The 18,589-nt window shown below is 54.8% G+C and overlaps 1 protein-coding gene across 2 annotated transcripts in view; it reads right to left on the reverse strand.

Moving 5' to 3' along the window:
* ATL1 (atlastin GTPase 1) overlaps positions 1–18,589 on the reverse strand; it is a 54,878-nt gene extending 36,289 nt beyond the window's left edge. For both annotated transcript variants that reach the window (XM_019518362.1, XM_019518361.1), the window contains exons 1-2: positions 18,482–18,589; positions 968–1,215 (exon numbers count right to left, since the gene is read on the reverse strand). In XM_019518362.1, coding sequence (XP_019373907.1) covers positions 968–1,215; positions 18,482–18,515 — 282 coding nt within the window. In that variant the 5' untranslated portion in view covers positions 18,516–18,589. The remainder of the gene's footprint in view (positions 1–967; positions 1,216–18,481) is intronic.

The following is an 18,589-nucleotide window of genomic DNA, read 5'->3' on the forward strand; positions in this document are numbered from 1 at the left end:
CCACCCCCAACCCCACTTCCAGAAGGGCACAACCCCCTGCTTCAGAAACGGGAACCTGGCTGCGGTCTCTGGGCTGCATGGGTGAGCAGCGGGAAGCAAAGCACAGCAGGGCCCCCCTGGCTACTGCGCTGCGGTCCCCAAGTGTGCTGGGGAGCACTGGCGCGGCACTAGCCCTCTGGGCTGGGAAGGGGGCATCCCAGCCGACCGTCATAGAGGAGTAGACCCAGAGGGGACCTCCAGTCCAATCCCCTGCCTGAGACAGGATCAGCCCTCTCAAAACCATCCCATAAAAACAGTCATCTAAACCTTTTGTAAAACTACCACCAACCCTGGCATAACGGAAGACATCGCGCCCAAACCTGCCACTGGGAAAGCAGAGGGGACTACAGTGGCCAACGTCCTGCTCCTGTGAAAGGTTGTCAAGAGATCCCAGCGGGAGCACCACGCACCTGCTACAGAAGAAGGCCACCCTCTTACCCCCAGTCCATGCCAATCTGACCAGGGGGTAAAAGTCCTTCTTGACCCCAGATATGGGTTGTCTGACCCTGAGCAGAGGGGCAAGACCCTCTAACCAGGAGCCTCCTACTTTAGTCCCAGCAGAAGCACCGGCACAGCCCAGTCCCCATCCCCAGCCTGGGCTGCAGCCAGCACCCAATGCATCTGATGAAGGCTTAAAACCCCCCTGACACATGTAACAGAAAGGTGGAGAAAGGGCAACCTGCAAGCCCAGAAGCATGGGAAACCCCTGTAGTCGAGCATAGGCATCGCTCCAACTAGACCATCCCCGACCGGTGCCTGATGGGCCGCTCGGACCCCCACGAGGAGCAGGTCTGGATTCAGAACTGGACCCAGACTTCCCCCGGGCCGGAGGAGGGAGCCCCGACAGCGCCAGGCTCCTCTCCAGCGTGAGCCCCTCACCATCGTGCGCAGGACGTGCCGCGCTCGGGGCCGAGACCCGCCGCCCTACCTTGTTGTACATGTATCTCAGCATGAAGTCCATCAGGAACGACTTGCCCTTGCGGAAAGCCCCGGCGACGGACACGGCCACCACCTCCTTGTCTCTGATGGCCTCCGAGAGCAGGATGCGGTTCAGGGCGGCCTCATCCAGCTCGAAGGAGTGATCGTCCTTCACAATGAGGACCTGGACCGGCCCGGCTTTCCTCACGGGCTCCTCCTCCTCAGAGCTCCACTCGTACGGCTTCTCGGAAAAGCCGCCTGTTGGAAGAGAGGAACCGAGAGTGGGGTCGGTGCACGCGGGGGTCTTTTCCTACAGGACAGCCTCATTCTTCCACCGTGCGGGTTACCCCTGTGTATAATCCCTGGCTGATACTTACCTCCCGCATCAGGCCATAACACCTTCCCTGGGGCACTGCTCTGGGGGAGAGAAGCAAATTGCATCTTCCCGGCAGAGGTAGGAGCAGCGCTCAGCCTTGCAGGGTCTCCGCCATCCCCCCCAGATCCGGAGAGAGGGAGCGCCAGCTGGGGCAGCTGTGCTGCAGGAGCTGTCCACCGCGAGCACAAGGACCCGGCGCTTCGCAGGCTGTTCTGGGTACGCTGGATTGGTGGCAGCGTGCCAAACACGGATAACCCACATGATTCTCCAGGACAATGGAGCTAAGACGCTAAAAGCTTTTAATGACCTAATGCTCAGCTCGGGAGGCCTAGCACACCCCCAGCTGCTCCGAGGAAGGATGCATTAGAAGAGCCATCCACAAAGGACATCTCCATGGGGAGCTGGAAGCCGTGCAGCGGTGGCAGGCGCCCTTCTTTCCCCGTCTCGATGCAGAGGGACATTTGGGAGGGTAGTTACCAGCCCTCAGCTCCCCTCTAGCAATGCCAATTCTCTTAGCTAGGACAGGAGCCCCTGCAGGCAGGGAGCTCCTCCATCCTTCTCGGAGATCTTGGCAGAGATCACACAGGCCCTGCCTTGAACCAGGATCTTCCAAACGCCATTGCTGAAAGGCCGGCTCCCACATCCCAGCCTGAGCACCGGTCTAAGCAGCCCAGTGCCAGGAAGAGCTCAGTAACCCTCCTCTCTTTCACAAGCAAGGGCCCGTCTTCTGCACAGGCTTGGGGCTGATCTCCAATGGGTTGTGCCCTTTTCTGCCTCTCTGGGCACGGGTGCACCTAACAGAACAGTTTCAATGCAGTTTAAACCTGAAGCAGACAGACACATGAACCTGTTCAGCTGCTTCAAAGCTGCCTGACATGGTTCAGAAGGGTGCCTGGAAGTGCTGCTTCAAAGCAGGGCGCTGTGAACCAGTTCAGTGTCACGTGTGGACACCACGCGTCCTGTGACCCGGGTCTGGTTGGTCCTCCAGACATCCCACGCTCCATCGCTCCTCACCACCACCACCTCCAGCTGCTGCCACTGGCCACTCTGGTACGTGGCCAGAGCTCGACTGCCCACTTTTCCTCCCTGCTTTGGTTGGCACGTTTTATCCATGAGCCCCTTTGCACTGCTGGGTCACAAGATATCACTGCAACAGCCAGCTCTGGCCTCATACCCTACTCAATGGCAGCCCCTTGTCATACCTTGTCAGCTGCTGGAACCAAAAAGAGTGGGTCCAAGCACTACCCCTCCCCGGTAGGGAGGCAAGCACGTGGCAAACTTTGGTTATCGAAGTCCAGTTTAGGAAAGAAGAGGAAGAAGAAAAGTGGCAATGTCCCCAGCTGCAGGTCACCCTCCTCCTGGGACACCCACAGTATGGGTGCAAGCACTCCCCCCGTACCTACTAGCCCTCTGGGAGTCATACTAGGCTGGGTGCTTGCTCTCACCACTTGGTGTTAAGGCCCCAGCACTGTACACACTATTATGCACCGGTTCCCAATCAGTGACATTTGGGAAGGCTTCAGTTGTGACATGCGTGCACCCTCTAAAGAAGGCTTGAAAGGTGCTTTGTTGGGTTTTTATTGCATTTTATTGCTTGTGGTCATATTTTGTGGAAACAGGTGCCTGTCCCCATGCCTCTGGACCTCAGTCTAGCATCAGCTGGATGCAGGAGGCGACTGCAGCAGGCTCAGCTGTGCATGTTGCGCTCTCTTCATCCCAGATGGAAAGGCAGAGAAGGCTTTTCCTGGCTGCTTGGCGTGTGGTAACAACCACAACAAAGCCAAAGACACCGAGTCTCCAGCCCATGGTGCAAAGTGGCTGTTCTCAGTGGTGGTAGGTGGCAGAGCAAGGAGCAATGGTCACAAGTTGCAGCAAAGGAAGTTTAGATATTGGGAAAAACTTTCTCACAAGGAGGATAATCAAGCACTGGAACAAGTCACCCAGAGAGGTGGTGGAGTCCCCATCCTTGGAGGTTTTTAGGACCCGGCTAGACAAAACCTTGGCTGGGATGAGTTAGTTGGGCACAGGCACCGAGTACATGGTGACTACCCATCCCTACTTAGGTGGGACAGTCCCGAAATGGGAACATCAAGTCCCAGTCTGGGCTGCGTGACTCCAGGGCAGCATTTGTCCTGGATTCCCACTATTGTGCAGGGATGCAGGTTTTTCATTCACCACGGAAGAATAAGGAAAACACGGGTTTCCGCTTGCAGGCTGGCAGTGTTTCAGCCTGTAAGGGGCTGCAGGGAGCGGGAGGCAGGGGGTGCACCTATGCACCGCACGCATGCAGGAACAGCCCCAGGCAGCTGCGGAGAGCAGCTCCCCCAGCGGCCTGCAAGCAGATCGAGGCCCCTGTGGTGAGGGAAGAAGTGGGGTAGGCCAGCGGTTCCCAAACTGTGGGTCGCCAAATGGGGTCACAACATCAGCGGATGGGATCGCAGGAGTTGGGGGGCTGTGGGTTGGGAGTGAGGGGCCAGGTTGAGGAAATGGAGCTATAAATGGGGTCATGCTGAGGAGACATTTGGGAAACACTGGCCTAGGCATCAAATCATCCTTCTGAGCCGGTCTCCTGGGCCTTGACCTATTCTACGGGCGTGGGAGACCCAGGGAGGGAGCCGCGGCTGAAGCCAACAAATGCCCTAAAGGCCTTGCAAGTCGCAGGCCTGGCCTGATGCGCTGTGGCACCCGCGGCGGTTGGAGAGGAAGGGCATTAGGGTCGGCTGGCTCTTCTCTCCATCGGGCTGCCAGGGCAGGGAGGGGTACAGGGAGACGGGTCAGTTCTGCTGCTGGAGCCTGCGTGGCTGAGGTCCATCCTCCCTCCAGCCCAGCTGCTGGAGATGCGGGCGGCAATAGAAAACCCAGCTGAGCTTTCTTTTCTCCCTAATGGAAAACCCCACTAAGTAATCTCAGCGTATTGCCCCTGGTTTCACAGCACCAAAATGCAACCGGTCTTTTTGTTCCTGCTCTCCAGGAGATCCCAGCGGAGGCTGGAGGAAGGACTCTCACAGCGTCTATGGGCAAGTCCAGCAGCAGCTCCGATCTTGTTATAGGTCCAGAAAAAAACCACCAGGCATCTTCCCTTACTGCTCTTGCCAAGGCTCAGGGTGAAACCCAGAGTGTCCGAGTCCAAGGGGCCTCTCAAAGCCCCCAAGCAGCAGGTTTTGCCTTTAAGGCAATGCTTGGGCAGAGGTCAGGAGCTTTCCTTTGGGGACCCCCCCTGCACACCTGCACAACAGGGACCTGCTAGCCCATGGCTGGAGCACCCTGATCCCTCCCAACAAAGACTAGATGAATTAAAACTAAACATCCAGAAGTGCAAGCTCTTGGGCAAGTCTCTTTGGACTTTGCAGGGCCAGGGGCAAAAGCTTTGCCTGTAGCAGGGGGTGGTGGAGCCTTGTGATGGGCAAGAGAGACATGGCTGAGCTGGCAGGGCTTTCCCTGCTGCAGTGACACCATTTCCTCTGAGCAGCAGAGCTATGTCCCTGCTAGGTCCCTTCCCCCCACAACATAACGACCTTTTCCCATCCCTCGCTAACCCGTACCTGCCAGCAGCCAGGCCAGACTATGAACCTGGCAACCAAAGGGCTGGACAAGCAGTCGCCCTGCGCCGAGCTAGAAGCGACAGAGACTTCTTGTGCAGCGAGCGCCTGTCCCTCTGCCTGCCCTTACCCCGCAGCAAGTGAAAGCCACGGGGTGCTGCTGCCCCCTGAATGAAGCAGGGCTGAGGTGGCCCGGCTCAGTGCTCACCCACTGCAGGATGAGAGCATGTAGACAGGACCATCACCGTGCAGTAAGTACAGGCCCTGCTTCACCTCGCTGCAGCGCGACTGCTCCTCCAAACCCAGGGGCTGAGAGCTGCTCCATCACATTTACAGCTATCAAACCACACAGGGCATTAACCCAAACATGCCGCTGAGCAGATCTCAGCCACACATCTCTGCTCCTATCCCAGGGCACACAAACCTCCCTATATAAATGGCCCTTGGACTTCCTTATTTGCTGCCCATGCACGCGTTTACTAGATGATGCTTATTTGCAGTGAGTCAGACACTCTTCTATAAACTAGAAATCAGATGACCCTAACCGGTCTCTTTGCCACAGCTCACATCTCCCCTTTCAAGGAGCTCCTTGCTGGCAGGCGCACACGACCGGCTTTCCAAGATGAAAAGGAAGGAAACTCGGAGCTTCCCCAAGCATACTTTTGTTTTGACTCGCATTCAGGCTAAACCCCGCGCTTTCAGCGCCGCGTCAGCTCCCCTCTGCAGTGATGTCAATTGTCAAGCTGTTCATTCATCGATCGCCAGGATTTTATCTCCCCTTTTTTTTTTTATAACAGCTGAATTCTTCTCACTTAACTGAAAGCCTTCAAGGAAGGGTGGGTCTCCTTCCTCTGTATGGTGATATAAAAGGGGAACATGGCAGAGAGCAACATCTGCGCAGTCCTATTTATGTCCTCTGAGAGCCAAGCGGCAGAAAGGGTTCACCTAACCGGCCCCTTGCAATGGTCGGGACTGGCTGCTGCATGCACTGTCCATCCAAGGAGGGAATAGGACGAATAGTCAATTGTTTTTAGGAATTTTGTGCTAGATAATAGAAGATAAAATAAGCTAAAAAATGAAGCATGTTCCATGTTCCTCCGAAGTGCTGGTGCCCAGCCACGCGCGCAGCGGGACGGGGCTCCTGCAGAAGAGTAAAGAGGGCAAGCCGCCTGCCAGCAGCCGAGCCGACGTGCCTTTGGCATGTGCTTGCAGCTCCAAGGGATCAGATCACACCACGAGGGTCTTAGCAGAGCTTTAATGCGCAGAAAAAAGTCAGCTTCAGTTTCTGCAGCAAAGTGATACACAAGCATAAAGGAGAAGGGTTATAGCCATCAGAGCAGGAGGGGCTGGAAGAGCCGGGGGAGCTTTTAGGTGGAGCTGGGCCCATTCACAAAAGGGGGTGTCTGTTGTGCTCAGGGCAGCGGGGCTGGCCTCGATGCTGCAGGAGGCCCCTCGTGCCCATGCTCCTAGCTCAACCACCCTCCCTTCAGTGTCAAGGTTGAACCTGGAGCTCTTGTTCCCAGGTGAAACCTTGGGAGTTGATCTCACCTATGAGAAAAAGCCCCTCCACATTCAGGCCCTGAGAAAGCCAGTTTGCTCATTTATGCCCAACCTTAATGAGCCCTTGGAAACAACAGGATTACCTCCACAAGTCCTGGAAATGCCAGTTTGCAGGAGAGGGCTGTTGATCCCTAATTAACTAAGCCAATTAATAAAACCCAGCTGATGCCTAGGGTCTATCCTGACACCTTCTGAATTATGGCACTTTGCTGCAAGGACAGCCAGGAGCTAGCAAAAAAACCCCAAAACAAAACCCACAAATAGAGCTGTACAGTGAACACTTTGCTAGTCTGTCTTTACCCCTCTGAAACGACACCCCAGCAGCTACACTGAGTAGGGTCCCCACCCCCCCCGCCGGTGCCTCGGTGAAGCCCAGCCAAGGGCAGTGCCGATGGCTGCCTGGCATCCTCCTTGAAAAGTTTCAGGCTGTCTCCAGTGCACATCTGCCCCCCCGCAACAACCATCCGGGGGACCAAGCACTGAGTGGGGCTTAGGGGGAAAATTCAGCTCTTGCCCCAAGCGGCCCCGTGAAGCACCCTGGGGTGTGCGTCGCATGGCAGGGCAGTTCAAGCTTTTACACATGTCCAACAGGGAGAAAGGCGCCTCCCTGGAAGTGGGTCCGCTGCTCACATCAGCAGCACATGACAGCCACTGCCACCGGTGTCCCACTCACTCGGCTCTCGCCGCACTCGCTCAGGGGAAGCTCGCCCTTGGCTGTCATCTTCCAAGTCCTTGGGGGGCAGGGAATGGCAGCGTCCTTCTGAGTGCACGGATGATTTGAATGCTAGCGGGACTTCTGCGCACAGGAACCTGCCTTGGAGCCATCAGCCGGGAGGATGGGCAGCAATTTGTGGCACACAAAGCAAAAGATAGGGACAGGATGGGCTGGGGGGCAGGGAGATCCTGTTGTAAGGAGCATATTGAGTTGCTCAAATGTCAGCAGGGCGAGGGGTAAGGCTCTCTCCCCCAGCAGAGGAGAGGCCACAGCTGCATCCCTGATGCGTGGGAAGCCTGGCTGGGACAGCTGTGCTGCCCTAGCACATTGTTGGAGGGTGATGGGCAGGGTGCGAGGTGCCCAGACTGTCTGTGAGCAAAGCTGGGCTCTCCTGCATGCCCTAAGCAGCCTGGCCTTGCTCCCTGTCTCCTTGTCTCCGGTTTGGCCTTTGATTCCAGCTCGGACCCCTGAGGACCGCCGTGTTTCACTGCTGTTTCTCCACCCCGGCTGGCACAGGGAAAGCTCTTGCTGAGATGCTCTCCACTCCAGCTCCTTTGCGGCTTTCTGCTGGTGTCACATGAAGACCTCCTTTCTCCCCCACGCTGCCCCATGCAGATATGCTCACACCCCTGAGAGCAGGACTGCTTGTTTGCTTGCCCTGCCTGGGCCCTGGGCATTCAATGCGCTGAGCCCGATTCCTGGCTGCGGCTCAGCTCTCGGTGCTGGTGGTAGTTATTGGAGTACTTGTCCTTTTCTTCTCTCCAGGGGGAGGCCGTGCTCCAAAAGGGACACGGAAGGGGCCCAGATCCCATGGTGGGCACCCCCATTGCTCCCATGGAGGGGCTGTTGATATTTGCACTGCTGTCTGCAGCCTGCGCTAACCAGGGCGCAGAGCCCCAGAGCCGTAGCTTGGTCAAGGGCGTCCTGGGGTGCAGGGTCATGTGGGACCCTTGGAGGTGCACGGCTAGAGGGAGAGGAGCAGCCCTCCACTGTCCAACTGAGCACGTTGCTGCTGGAGTCGGGAAGGAGGGGAACAAACCCGGGATAGAGAGCAGGCAGAGCCCATCCAACCTGCGCAGGACCTGCGATGAGGTGTGCAGGGCCTGGCCTGGGAATATTTTTGCCTTCATAGAAACCTCCTCACACTTCAGCTAGGAGGCCAGAGCTGGCATCTGAAGGGAAGCATGACGGTAATGCCTAACTACCGCCCCTTTCGGATACATGTGTCGGGGGGTTTTAAGCCTTCGCTGGAGGCATTGGGTGCTGGTTGCAACTCAGGCTGGGGATGGGGACTGGGCTGTGCCAATGCTCCTGCTGGCACTTAAAGCTGGGGGGTCCTGTAGAGGGTCTTGCCCCTCCGCTCAGGGTCAGAAAGGAATTTTACCTCCGTGTCACGTTGGTGCGAGGTTTTGTCTTTCTCGGGGGGCACAGCCTTTATGTGGGATCTCCTGAGCACCTTTTATAGAAGCAGGATGTTGGCTGCCGTGGGTCGCCGCTTTCCCTATGGCAGGTGATGTCTTGTGCTGTGTCAGGACTGACAGTAATTTTGCAAGGAGTTTAGTTGATGGTTTGGATAGGGATGGCCCTGCCTCGGGCAGGGGTTTGGATTAGATGACCTCTGGAGGTCCCTTGCAGCCCCACTGCTCTAGGATCCTACGGTTGTAACTCAAGCTGCCTAGCGGGGCTGCAGTGTTACCCCTCCTACATCCCCCTCCACCCCAGGAGTTTCAAGCAGTTTGGAAGCGGGGTTGTTAAAGGGATTTATACAGTATGGGTATGCATCTTGCAGCTGATAAACCCTTCTCCTGCATGGTTTTATTTTCCTTCCTCCCCTGAGCAGCCAGGCCTGCAGTGTGCCCTGATGCACCCTGCACTGTACAGCGGTGCTGCAATGGCGCTGTGCTCTTGCTTGAAGGCTGGGCCAGGCCCCTGTTGTTCTGGCGTCTCCCGCAGCTGGTAGCAGATGCTGGATGCACTTCACGCATCAGCAATCAGATACAGCCCTGCTCTATCCTGGCAGCACAATGACCCAGATAAGCTTATAGCCAAATCAGCAGATTTTCCTCCTCCAGCCTTGGCAGATGTAATGACTGTGTGTGATGACAGTCCAAGGGGTCTGGGATCTTCCTGAAAGAAAGGCAGCTGATATCACTGGGATGTCAACCCGTGCTGGCCATTGTATGCATCTGCTTTGCTGTACCTTGCTTGGATGCCAAAACCTGCCATGCCATCTAGGAACCTGTTCGGTCTCAGCAGTCATCACTAACCGGCATTAGAGTCCTAGGGAAGTGGGGCTGGCAGGGGCACCCCAGGTCGCGCCTAGTCCAACCCCTGCCTGAAGCAGCAGCATCCCCATCCACACCTTCCTGTTGTGTGACTTGGATGCTATGGGACTGGGCACACGGCTTATTCAAAGCAAACAGACACCCGAGAAGACCCGAAACAGCAGCTTTGGCAAATAGTCTGCAGAAATTTTCACAGCCATCAGTTTAGCTCACAGCGGGGTGGAAGAGGTGATGCTTGTAAAGGGTTAAGCTGCGGGAGCCAGTGGGGAGGAAATCTTTAAGCTATGCACTATGAAGACCAGGTAAGGGAGTTTTATCCAAGTGAACAGGCACCTGCCAGGTTACTTCTCAACTGTTAAGCCCAATTTATGACTTGGGATTATCAGTGGTTATGAGGGGCATGTCCGTTCACTGATTCACTTTCAGAATAAGGTTCAGTGATGATGATTACAGGGCAAGGGAAGCAGGGATGATTTTATTCTCACCCACTGCCATGAAAGACCCTGCACAGCCCCACACAACAGCAGCGGGTGCAGGAGAGGCCGCGAGATCTATGCGTGGCAGCGAGGGGCCTACAGCTTGAGAGCAAAAGCTGGCGGGATGTACAACCACATGTCCGCTTAAAGCAAACTCCTTGCAGCCCTGTCTCCAGGAAAGCCTGCCTCCTTCAGACCGCATCTCCCAGGCTCACCGCCACCCGCTGTGAACCACCACGGGCTTGTCATTTCTGGGATTCATTGTTTTGAGATTTTTCTGTTTTCACCTCCCTGGTTGTTACAGCAGTCACCGGAGCAGCGACCCTCGACCAGCGTGCCGTGGTGCCCTGGCGTGCCCCAAGATCCTTTCAAGTGCGATGCCACGCAACATTAGCGCTGTTAGGTGTGAAATCGCAATTCACAAGATCAACCCAGAGATTTCGAATGGGATCCATAGTGCCGGGGGCTTTGGGAGTTCTTTGTAACAGAAGAATCAGGCTAGTCTTTTTCTAGAGTCAAGAAAGCACGTGGAAGTCAGCACCTGGCATTTTCCAAAGGAGGGCCTCAAGTTTAGCGAGGGGAACCTTGAATCTAGGAAGATTGAGAACTACAGCGTGCAGAAAGCAATTCAATAATTGAATAATAGAAGGGTGATGGCACCCAAAAGTTTGCAAAGAACTTCTTTCCAACCACTCAGCAGGTCTAATAAAAGAGATCACATCTACCCAAGGAACCTGGCCGGCCAAATCTAGAAGGCATGGAAAGCCATTTTGGTCTTCTTGAGGCAATGAAACTTTGTATTGGGAAGAGGCCTGACTGGCTGATGGCTTCGTGCCTCTTCTGGAATCGTTTCTCTCTGAGAAAACTTGTGTTTAGCTGCTTGATAGAAGTTAAGATCTCAACTACCAGGAACTGAAAATGAGTGCGTGTACTACGTGGTCATAGACCTATGTGTCACTGTCCCGTCTTCTCCTTTTCTTTTCTCTTTTGCTTACTGAATTGGGAAAAGATAAGCAGAGGCAGGATTTCTAGCAAAAACCACTGGGGGATAGAGCTCATTGGGAAGTGGGGCTGGAAGGACCCTCCAGAGGTCACATCTAGTCCAGCCCCTGCCTGAGGCAGGATCAGCCCTATCCCATCCCATCCTAACCGCTTCGTAAAACTACTGTCAACCCTGACACAACACAAGACGTAACTCCTTAACCCGCAATGGGTAACGCAAGGGGAACCGCAGCAGCCAGCATCCTGCTTCTATCAGAAATTGTTAATAGACGCTCAAGAGATCCCGGGTAGAGGCCATGCCCACTGCTACAGAAGAAGCCCCCACAGCCCTCTGCCCAGTCGGTACCAATCTGACCATGGGGGAAAAGTCCTTCCTGACCCCAACTATGGCATTGGCTGCAACTCAAGTAGAAGGGCAAGACACTCTAGCCAGGAACCTCCGGCTTTAGACCCAGCAGGAGCATCGGCACAGCCCAGTCAAAATCCCCAGCCTGGGCTGCAGACATCACCCAATGCATCGGAGGGAGGCTTAAACACGGCCTGATGCACGGAGCAACCAGCAAAGCCCAGAAGCCTGCAGAATACCCATAGCGGAGCAGGGGCATAGTTATGTCTCGATCATCCACACCACTGGCTGTCCAACCTCTCCTTGAACACCTCTAGGGATGGAGAGTCCACAGCCCCCCTAGGCATCTATTCCACTGCCTTGCTGTTCTCACCGTGAAGAGTTTTTCCTGATATCCAACTTAAACTGAGTTGGCTGCAACTTCAAGTCATTCTGTCATTGAGTGTCCTCCACTAGGAATAAGCCCAGGAGTGGCATGAAAAGTTCCCCTGGCATTTCCATGGGAGCAAGGCTCAGCCATGCCTGTGGAAAGGGCAGCACAGCAGGTGCCTGCAGCAGGAAGGGGCCGTAGCTGCCGGTGTCACGCTAATAGCTCCATTAACTTCACCACTTTCACCCGCTGAGGCTCGGGGTCAGCGTTTCTTGAAGGTGAGAGGAGAGATCTGAGTGTACCTGAGCAAGTTGACTGCTGCTTATGCAGCTTTGATTTCATTAGTCTATAAGGTGCAAATCTACCCTGCCGCCTTCTTGAAAATGAGCCAATGAACAGCCAGTATGTTTTTTAGCCAGGGATATGCCTGGTTTGCCTCGCACCTGTGGAAGGGCTCTGTCTGGCTCATGATGCTCCTGACACTGGTGGGCTTAGCCAGGGCTGGGGTAACAGGGTGTAATTTATTCCATGCTCCACTCTCCCTCGTCCAGGTCCTACAGATCACACAGCTATGGAGCGCTACTATGAGGCAGGGCATGATGCTGATGAAACAACCATTCCAGCTCCTGCTATCCACAAAGCAGGTCCAGCAGATCTTCCCTTCTTCCCCTTCAAATGCAGCAGGGCATGGAGCTAATAGATTTCACTGATGTTTGGGTTGGAAAGGACCATAGCAAATCATTGAGTCTGACGCCCTGCCCTGGGCAGGAAAGAGCACTGGGGTCAGATGACCCCAGCCAAGTGCATGTCCAGTCTCCCCTTGAAGACCCCCAAGGCAGGGGAGAGCACCACCTCCCTTGGGGGCCCGTTCCAGATTCGGGTAACCATTACCGTAAGGAAATTCTTCCTGATGTCCAACCTAAATCTGCTCTCTCTCAGTTTGTGGTTGCTGTTTCTAGTAACTCCAAGGGGTGCTCTGGTAAACAGAGCATCTCCTATACCCTGCTGTCCCGACCCCGATGAATTTGTAGACAGCCACTAGATCCCCACTCAGCCTTCTCCTGCAGAGGCTGAAGAGATCCAGGTCCCTCTATCTCTCCTCGTAGGACCTTTCCTGCAGGCTCCTAACCATCCGAGTAGCCCTCCTCTGGACCCTCTCAAGGTTGCCCACATCCCCCTTGAAGTACGACGTCCGAAACTGGATGTAGTACTCCAGCTGCGGCCTCACCAAGAGCAGGGAAGCATCGCCTCCCTAGACCTATTTGTGATGCACCTGTTAATGCATGATAGAGTGCGGTTGGCTTTACTGGTCACAACTTGTGTTCATCTCGGAGTCGACTAGGTCTCCGAGATCCCTTTCTGCTGCCGTGCTGCTTAGGAAGTCATCCCCCGGGCTGTAAGCATGCTGGTGATTCCTTCTCCCTAGGTGCAGCACCTTGCACTTATCTTTGTTGACCTACATCCTATTCTGCTCTGCCCACTTTTCCAACCTGTCTAAATCCACCTGAATCCATTCCCTGCCCAACTAGTATGACATTAGGGCATTAATTAGCCCTAATGTCATCAAACTGCCCAAATTGCTAGGACTGCCTGGTGAAACCCTTGGCCAAGTGTTACCATCTTAAGACTATCGGGCTGAGTTGCACAGTATTAACAGTGACACAATTTAAGGACTGGGATTGTCTGATGATTTATTTTCTGGGTGTCCAGCTGGCAGCACTGACAACTCTTGCAATTTTATCGAGAGTCTTGCAATAGTTGATGTTTTTGCTTAAAGTCCTAGCTGCCTGAAGCAAAGAGGGATCATGACTCTCTCTCAGTTTTCCCTATACAAGTAGGATTTTTGACCTTCATGGTTGCAAGGAAATGCCTGTAAACTTGCTTTGATGTCCCTACCAGGTTGGGAAGCAGAAGACAAAAAGAGAGGACTCGACATACACTGTTGGAGAACGCAGGATTATAGGTCTGGGCCACGGAGGTCATTCCCCTGCGTGCTCAGGCTACTGACAACCCTTGCTCTGAACTGTCCTCTACAACTACAAGGAACAAAACCTGAAATGCCAAAACACCCCAGAGACAGCAGGCAGCATACGAGTGCACCTTGGACTGAACTGAATCAGAGATGAATAAGCTTTGCTGAACAATCATTTACTTCATCACCCCATGAACAAGTAAAAGAAGAGGTGATGAGGGCACTGCCACTGCAGAAACAGGGAAGTAGTTAATATATCTGTGACTCTCAACCAGGGAGCTGGGAAACCTTGGCGGGCCGGCCGCTTTGAAGCATGCGAGGAGATAAGCAGATAAGTGCAGGTTCAGGCTTGCCCCTGCCTGGACCCCCACCTCCAATGCCAGCCCCTCTGCAAAGGAAGTGAGCACTATCATATAGAAAGTTAGTTGTGAAATTGCTTGCCACTCAGTTCACAAGAGTTATGGAGGGATGTTTTCAGTTCAAAAGAGGTTGACCACTCTAATATATGTTCATAGGATCCTAGACAAAAGACCATGCCCCAGAGGAAGGCAGACCCCTAAAAAAGCCTTGCCAGTTTGACCTAGGAGAAGAACTTCTTCCTGATGGATGTGACCCTGAGCAGAAGAGCAAGATCCTCTTGCCAGAAATCCTTAGAGTCGAAAGCCAGAAAGCAGGGACAGAGGACTTGACACCTACTACGCAAAAAAAGAAAACAACCCAACTCACGGCTCCTAAGCCAATGCTGTAAGGTGGGCTTCCAAACCTCCTAAAAGCGTCCCCGAGGCACTTGGGCTAGGCCCTTCTGTTCCCCAGGTGGGGACTCTGCCTTTTCCGAAAGCCAGGCTCAACCATGACGCATCCCTTTTTCTAGTTCGGAAAACCGAATCGTTGTTCTTCTCTGGGCCGCCCTGATTACAACTTGTCCCACATTGACGGGCGCAGAGACTGAGACCCGTATATGCCCTGCTCCAGTCTGTGCTTTTTTTAGCGAGCGCATTATGAACTGGGAGGAGCAGAGCGCTCGAGCATGACCCTAATGGGAGGCAGGCAGCTGAAATAGGCAAGTTAAAAATTAAAAAGGATTTCAGAGGGAGCATGGCTGACCTCCTGTCGGCCGCGCTCCAGCTTGCCGAGTCTTACAGGACCAATTAGGGCTCCGTCTAGCAGTCCTCGTTTAGACAAAACCTTGCTGTTGGCAAGCAAAGAAAAAAAAAAGTGTGCTCTTAACAGCACCTTCTGAAGGGGGGCATTTGCTCCACAACAGATGGCAACCCAAGGCCTAACCACCACTTCTCACGATGAGCTGCGTGAGGTTTAAATGACACGCCCCTCCTGTCGATCCTCTGCCCAGGGCCAATTTCAGCCTTAATGAACAACCCCCAGAGTAGAGCGCTTGCTGGGGTAGATGCAGGTGGATGGGAAATGCCGGCAATCATTTTGGGATCCGCACAATTGTTTCTTTCCCCTAATTTGATCTCTGATCTTCAAAACAGATTTTTTTTTTTTTTAAACAAAGGAACAAAAGGAGTGGCAGGGTCATATCCAGCAGCAAGCTGTTGAATTGTCAGCCCTGATGAATGGGAGGTAACTAGAACAAAGTCTGTGCTATTTCCAAACCATGTAATGTTCTTTATGACCCATGCACACATTTTTAAACGCTGCGAGGAGCTTTCTGCCTCCACTTACAGACAGGCCTGCACGTAAAGAGCTCTAGTCTGCTGCGTTGCCAGCTGGGTTAAAGAAACGAGCCCTGAAAGAGTCATTACAAAGACTGATGTCACTACACGGTATTTGCAGCCTCTTTTAGAGCAAAAGCACATCATGGAGGGAGGTCACAGTTTCCGTTGTATAAATGTGCATTTATATTCTAGGGGGCCTCTGGCTAATAAACAGCACCAGCAATTAATTCCCTGATTTATGCCTGCAATATCAGCAAGCATGACTAAGCGTATGGGAAATCATAGGATAAGGATATAGCAGCCACAGAGGCTTTGGTTTTGATCGGTTGTTGGAATGCAGCAAAAGGCGGCTGATCCTGTTTCTAGAAGAAAGGTCCCTTTTGATTAGTGATTCTCAACCTGTTTAGGCTCCAGACACCCCTTTGGAAAATGCCAGCTTTTCATTTTCACTCATTTTTTTTGCTACGGGAAAATACTAGAGCAATTCTTCCACTGCAAAGAGCTCAGAGAACCCACCGCAGAACAGAGTGGTTTTAATACTATGGTTTCCTGCTTGGAATCGCCGGCTTTATCTTGTGAATCGTGTTTGCACACCTGACAGTGCTCACCCTGGTGCTCTGCGGCACCCTTGAAAGGATCTCAAGGCCCGCTGGTTGAGAATCACTGCTTTAGATTCGCGCTGGTCCTGGGTACTTGCAAACTTACCAGACCCCAGCTCAGCTGTCATTCAGCGGAGCACGTGCCAAGTCACATTTCACTAAAAAGGATTTTACAAGGGGTTTACGGTTAAGCTGTATTGCACTGAGTAGCTGAATTGAGGCCTTACTTATTCAATTATATCCTGTCATTTTCTTTTTTTTCCCCATTTGTACAGTCATTTAAACGTTCCTTTTCCTCCATGCCTGCCATGTGCCGTGCCGTGTGTGTCCCCCCACCGTGGGGGGAACAAAACACGGCTTTTTGTGCAGCACTCCTCTCCTTGTGAGGAGGAGTGATTTGTATTTTACTAACTCGATCTCCATCAGAAAAGCCACCGGGAGCCCTTCCTGAGGACAGACTGAGCAAGCATCTCGTATGCGCCCATGAAAATTTAACACATAACTGATGCAACAAATGTTGCCTGCCAACCAAATCCTCCATTTGCATCCGTTACACCAGTTGCTGTTCCAGTTTCTTCAGCAAATCCTCAGCTGATTCATTGGAGTCAGAAACACAACACTCCCGTCTACTCATTAAGGTGTCATTTGGGTGCTCCGACCGGCACAGCCTTGCTCGCCACCTGAGCCTGGGAGGACCGTTCCCAAAGACAGCGCTCCATTAGCACTGACGAGCGTACAGGGACTACCTCTGCACCCATTCTCTCTTTCAGGAGCATTAAACAATGGGCAATCACTCTGAAAAAAAAAAAAGCTCCGCTAAGAGGGGAATGCATCGCTGACAGCCCTGAAGAAACACATCATGCCAAAAGCGAATCACTGGGGGATCAACCGTGAGCCCAGCTGCCCGTGGAGGTCAAAAAGCAGTCTCCTAAATGAGAGCATATGCAGGTTAGCTGTGTCCCCGACACCTGCTTGAGGATGACGGCGGCTGCCGCTGTTGCTGCCGTTCCTCCTCCGCCCCAGATGCGCCAGCCGCTGCAGCTGAGGCACCCCAGAGGAGAAATGCTAGCTGCACCAGGGAAAGGGCTGCCACCGTTTCCTGGTGCCCTGGAGCCAGCAGGGAACAGCACCAGAATGATAGTTCTGCTCCCCCATCCCTGCTCCTGGGGCCAGGCAGCCACCGTGCTCCCAGGCTGGGCCAGAAAGGCCCGGCCCAGCCCTGGCGGCTTGCTCCCCAGCTTCCCCGCTGCTGCAGGGCAGGTTGCATTCCCCGGCACGGCGCGACACCTCCCGTGCCAACCCCCACACGCAGAGGGGTGCGCGCCGCTGGGGAGCATCTCTCCAGAGCCTGTCATTCCTTTGGACAGGGCAGGGCTGCCTCGGTTTACAACACAGGAGACAGACTGGCCTGGGACTTGCACCTGCAGCAGAGGCCGGGGAGGCTGGTCCCAGGTGAGAGAGGGGCTGTAGGAAAGCGTGGGATAGAAAGCATCCCAGAAGCAGCTGCAAAAGGGGCCGGGACCCTACCGGAGAACACAAGCACGGGAGCTGGGTGAAGAAAAGCCAAGGTGAGATGAGCCCCAGAGCCCCTGCTTCCACGACAGGTCGGGGGGGATCTCCCAGGCTCTCTCTCAACCGGCCCCGGGGGTTAAAGGAGCAGGGAGAGCCTGAGGACCCAGCCCGCCTGGCACAGAAAGCATAAGGACTGCGCTGCCTGGGTCAGACCTAGGTCCATCCTGCCCAGTCTCCTGTGTCACATGGGCCGAGAGGGAGTGACCTGGGTCTGAGCCGGGGTTTTTCCTCTGTTCCTCTCCCCTTTGCAGCCTCCAGCATCGCAGGTCGAGGAAGGCCAAATTCAGAGACTTCACCCCTCACCCCCTGAGCGGAGAAGTGGTTTCTCTGGGGTGCTGGGGAGCAGTGAGGGGGCTGCAGCTGCCATGGGGGGAACAAGCGCAATCCTGGCTGTCTGGAAAGGATGCTCTACAGGAGCAGTGAGGGGGCCGGGGATGCCACGGCAGGGACAGATGCAGGCCTGGCTGTCTGGAAAGGCTGCTGCACAGAGCAGCCAGACACAACCCGACCCCCTGAGCCACAGGGAGCTGTCTCCCAGCGCCCAGAGCAGCTGGCAGACGGGCACAGCTCCCTGGTACTGCCCCCAGAAGCTACACCTACACGGCATCCACCGAAGCCCGTACCTGGAGACCCCCTTGCGGGCACCGTGGCATCCCCTCCTAGGCACTGCCAGCCCCTCCGAAGCCCCCCACCTCCCCCGGCACCCTCTGAGCGCAGAGCAGGTTCTGGGGGGGTCTCTGCTCTCCACACCTTGCAGGCGGGGGTCTTCCCAAGATCCCCCCATCCCTGCCAGCTCCCACAAGCTGTGGCCTCTGGGGCAGCCTCCCTGCTGCAGAGGGGGGGCAGCAGGGGGGATGGATGGAGGGAGCTGCTGGCTTTGCTCCCCCTCCCTACCCTCCCCAGGCCAGCCCAGGCTGGCCTTCCACCCAGGCCCAAGCAGCTGATGCTCCCCGCCCAGCCTGCAGCAGAACAAAGCCGGGCACCCCCAGCCCACCCCGCGGTGCACAGAGCAGGGGGGGATGCTGTCTCCTACCCCAGCTGTTCCTCTCCTTGCGGTTCCTGGCCATGGCGGCGGGCGGGCGGCGGTGGCTGCACTGTCTGGCTGCAGCTCTGCGTCTGAGCAGTGGCAGCAGCAGGAGGA

This window comes from Gavialis gangeticus, unplaced genomic scaffold, assembly GCF_001723915.1.
Source record: "Gavialis gangeticus isolate Ggan-Ray unplaced genomic scaffold, GavGan_comp1, whole genome shotgun sequence".
Classification (NCBI taxonomy): Eukaryota; Metazoa; Chordata; order Crocodylia; family Gavialidae; genus Gavialis; species Gavialis gangeticus.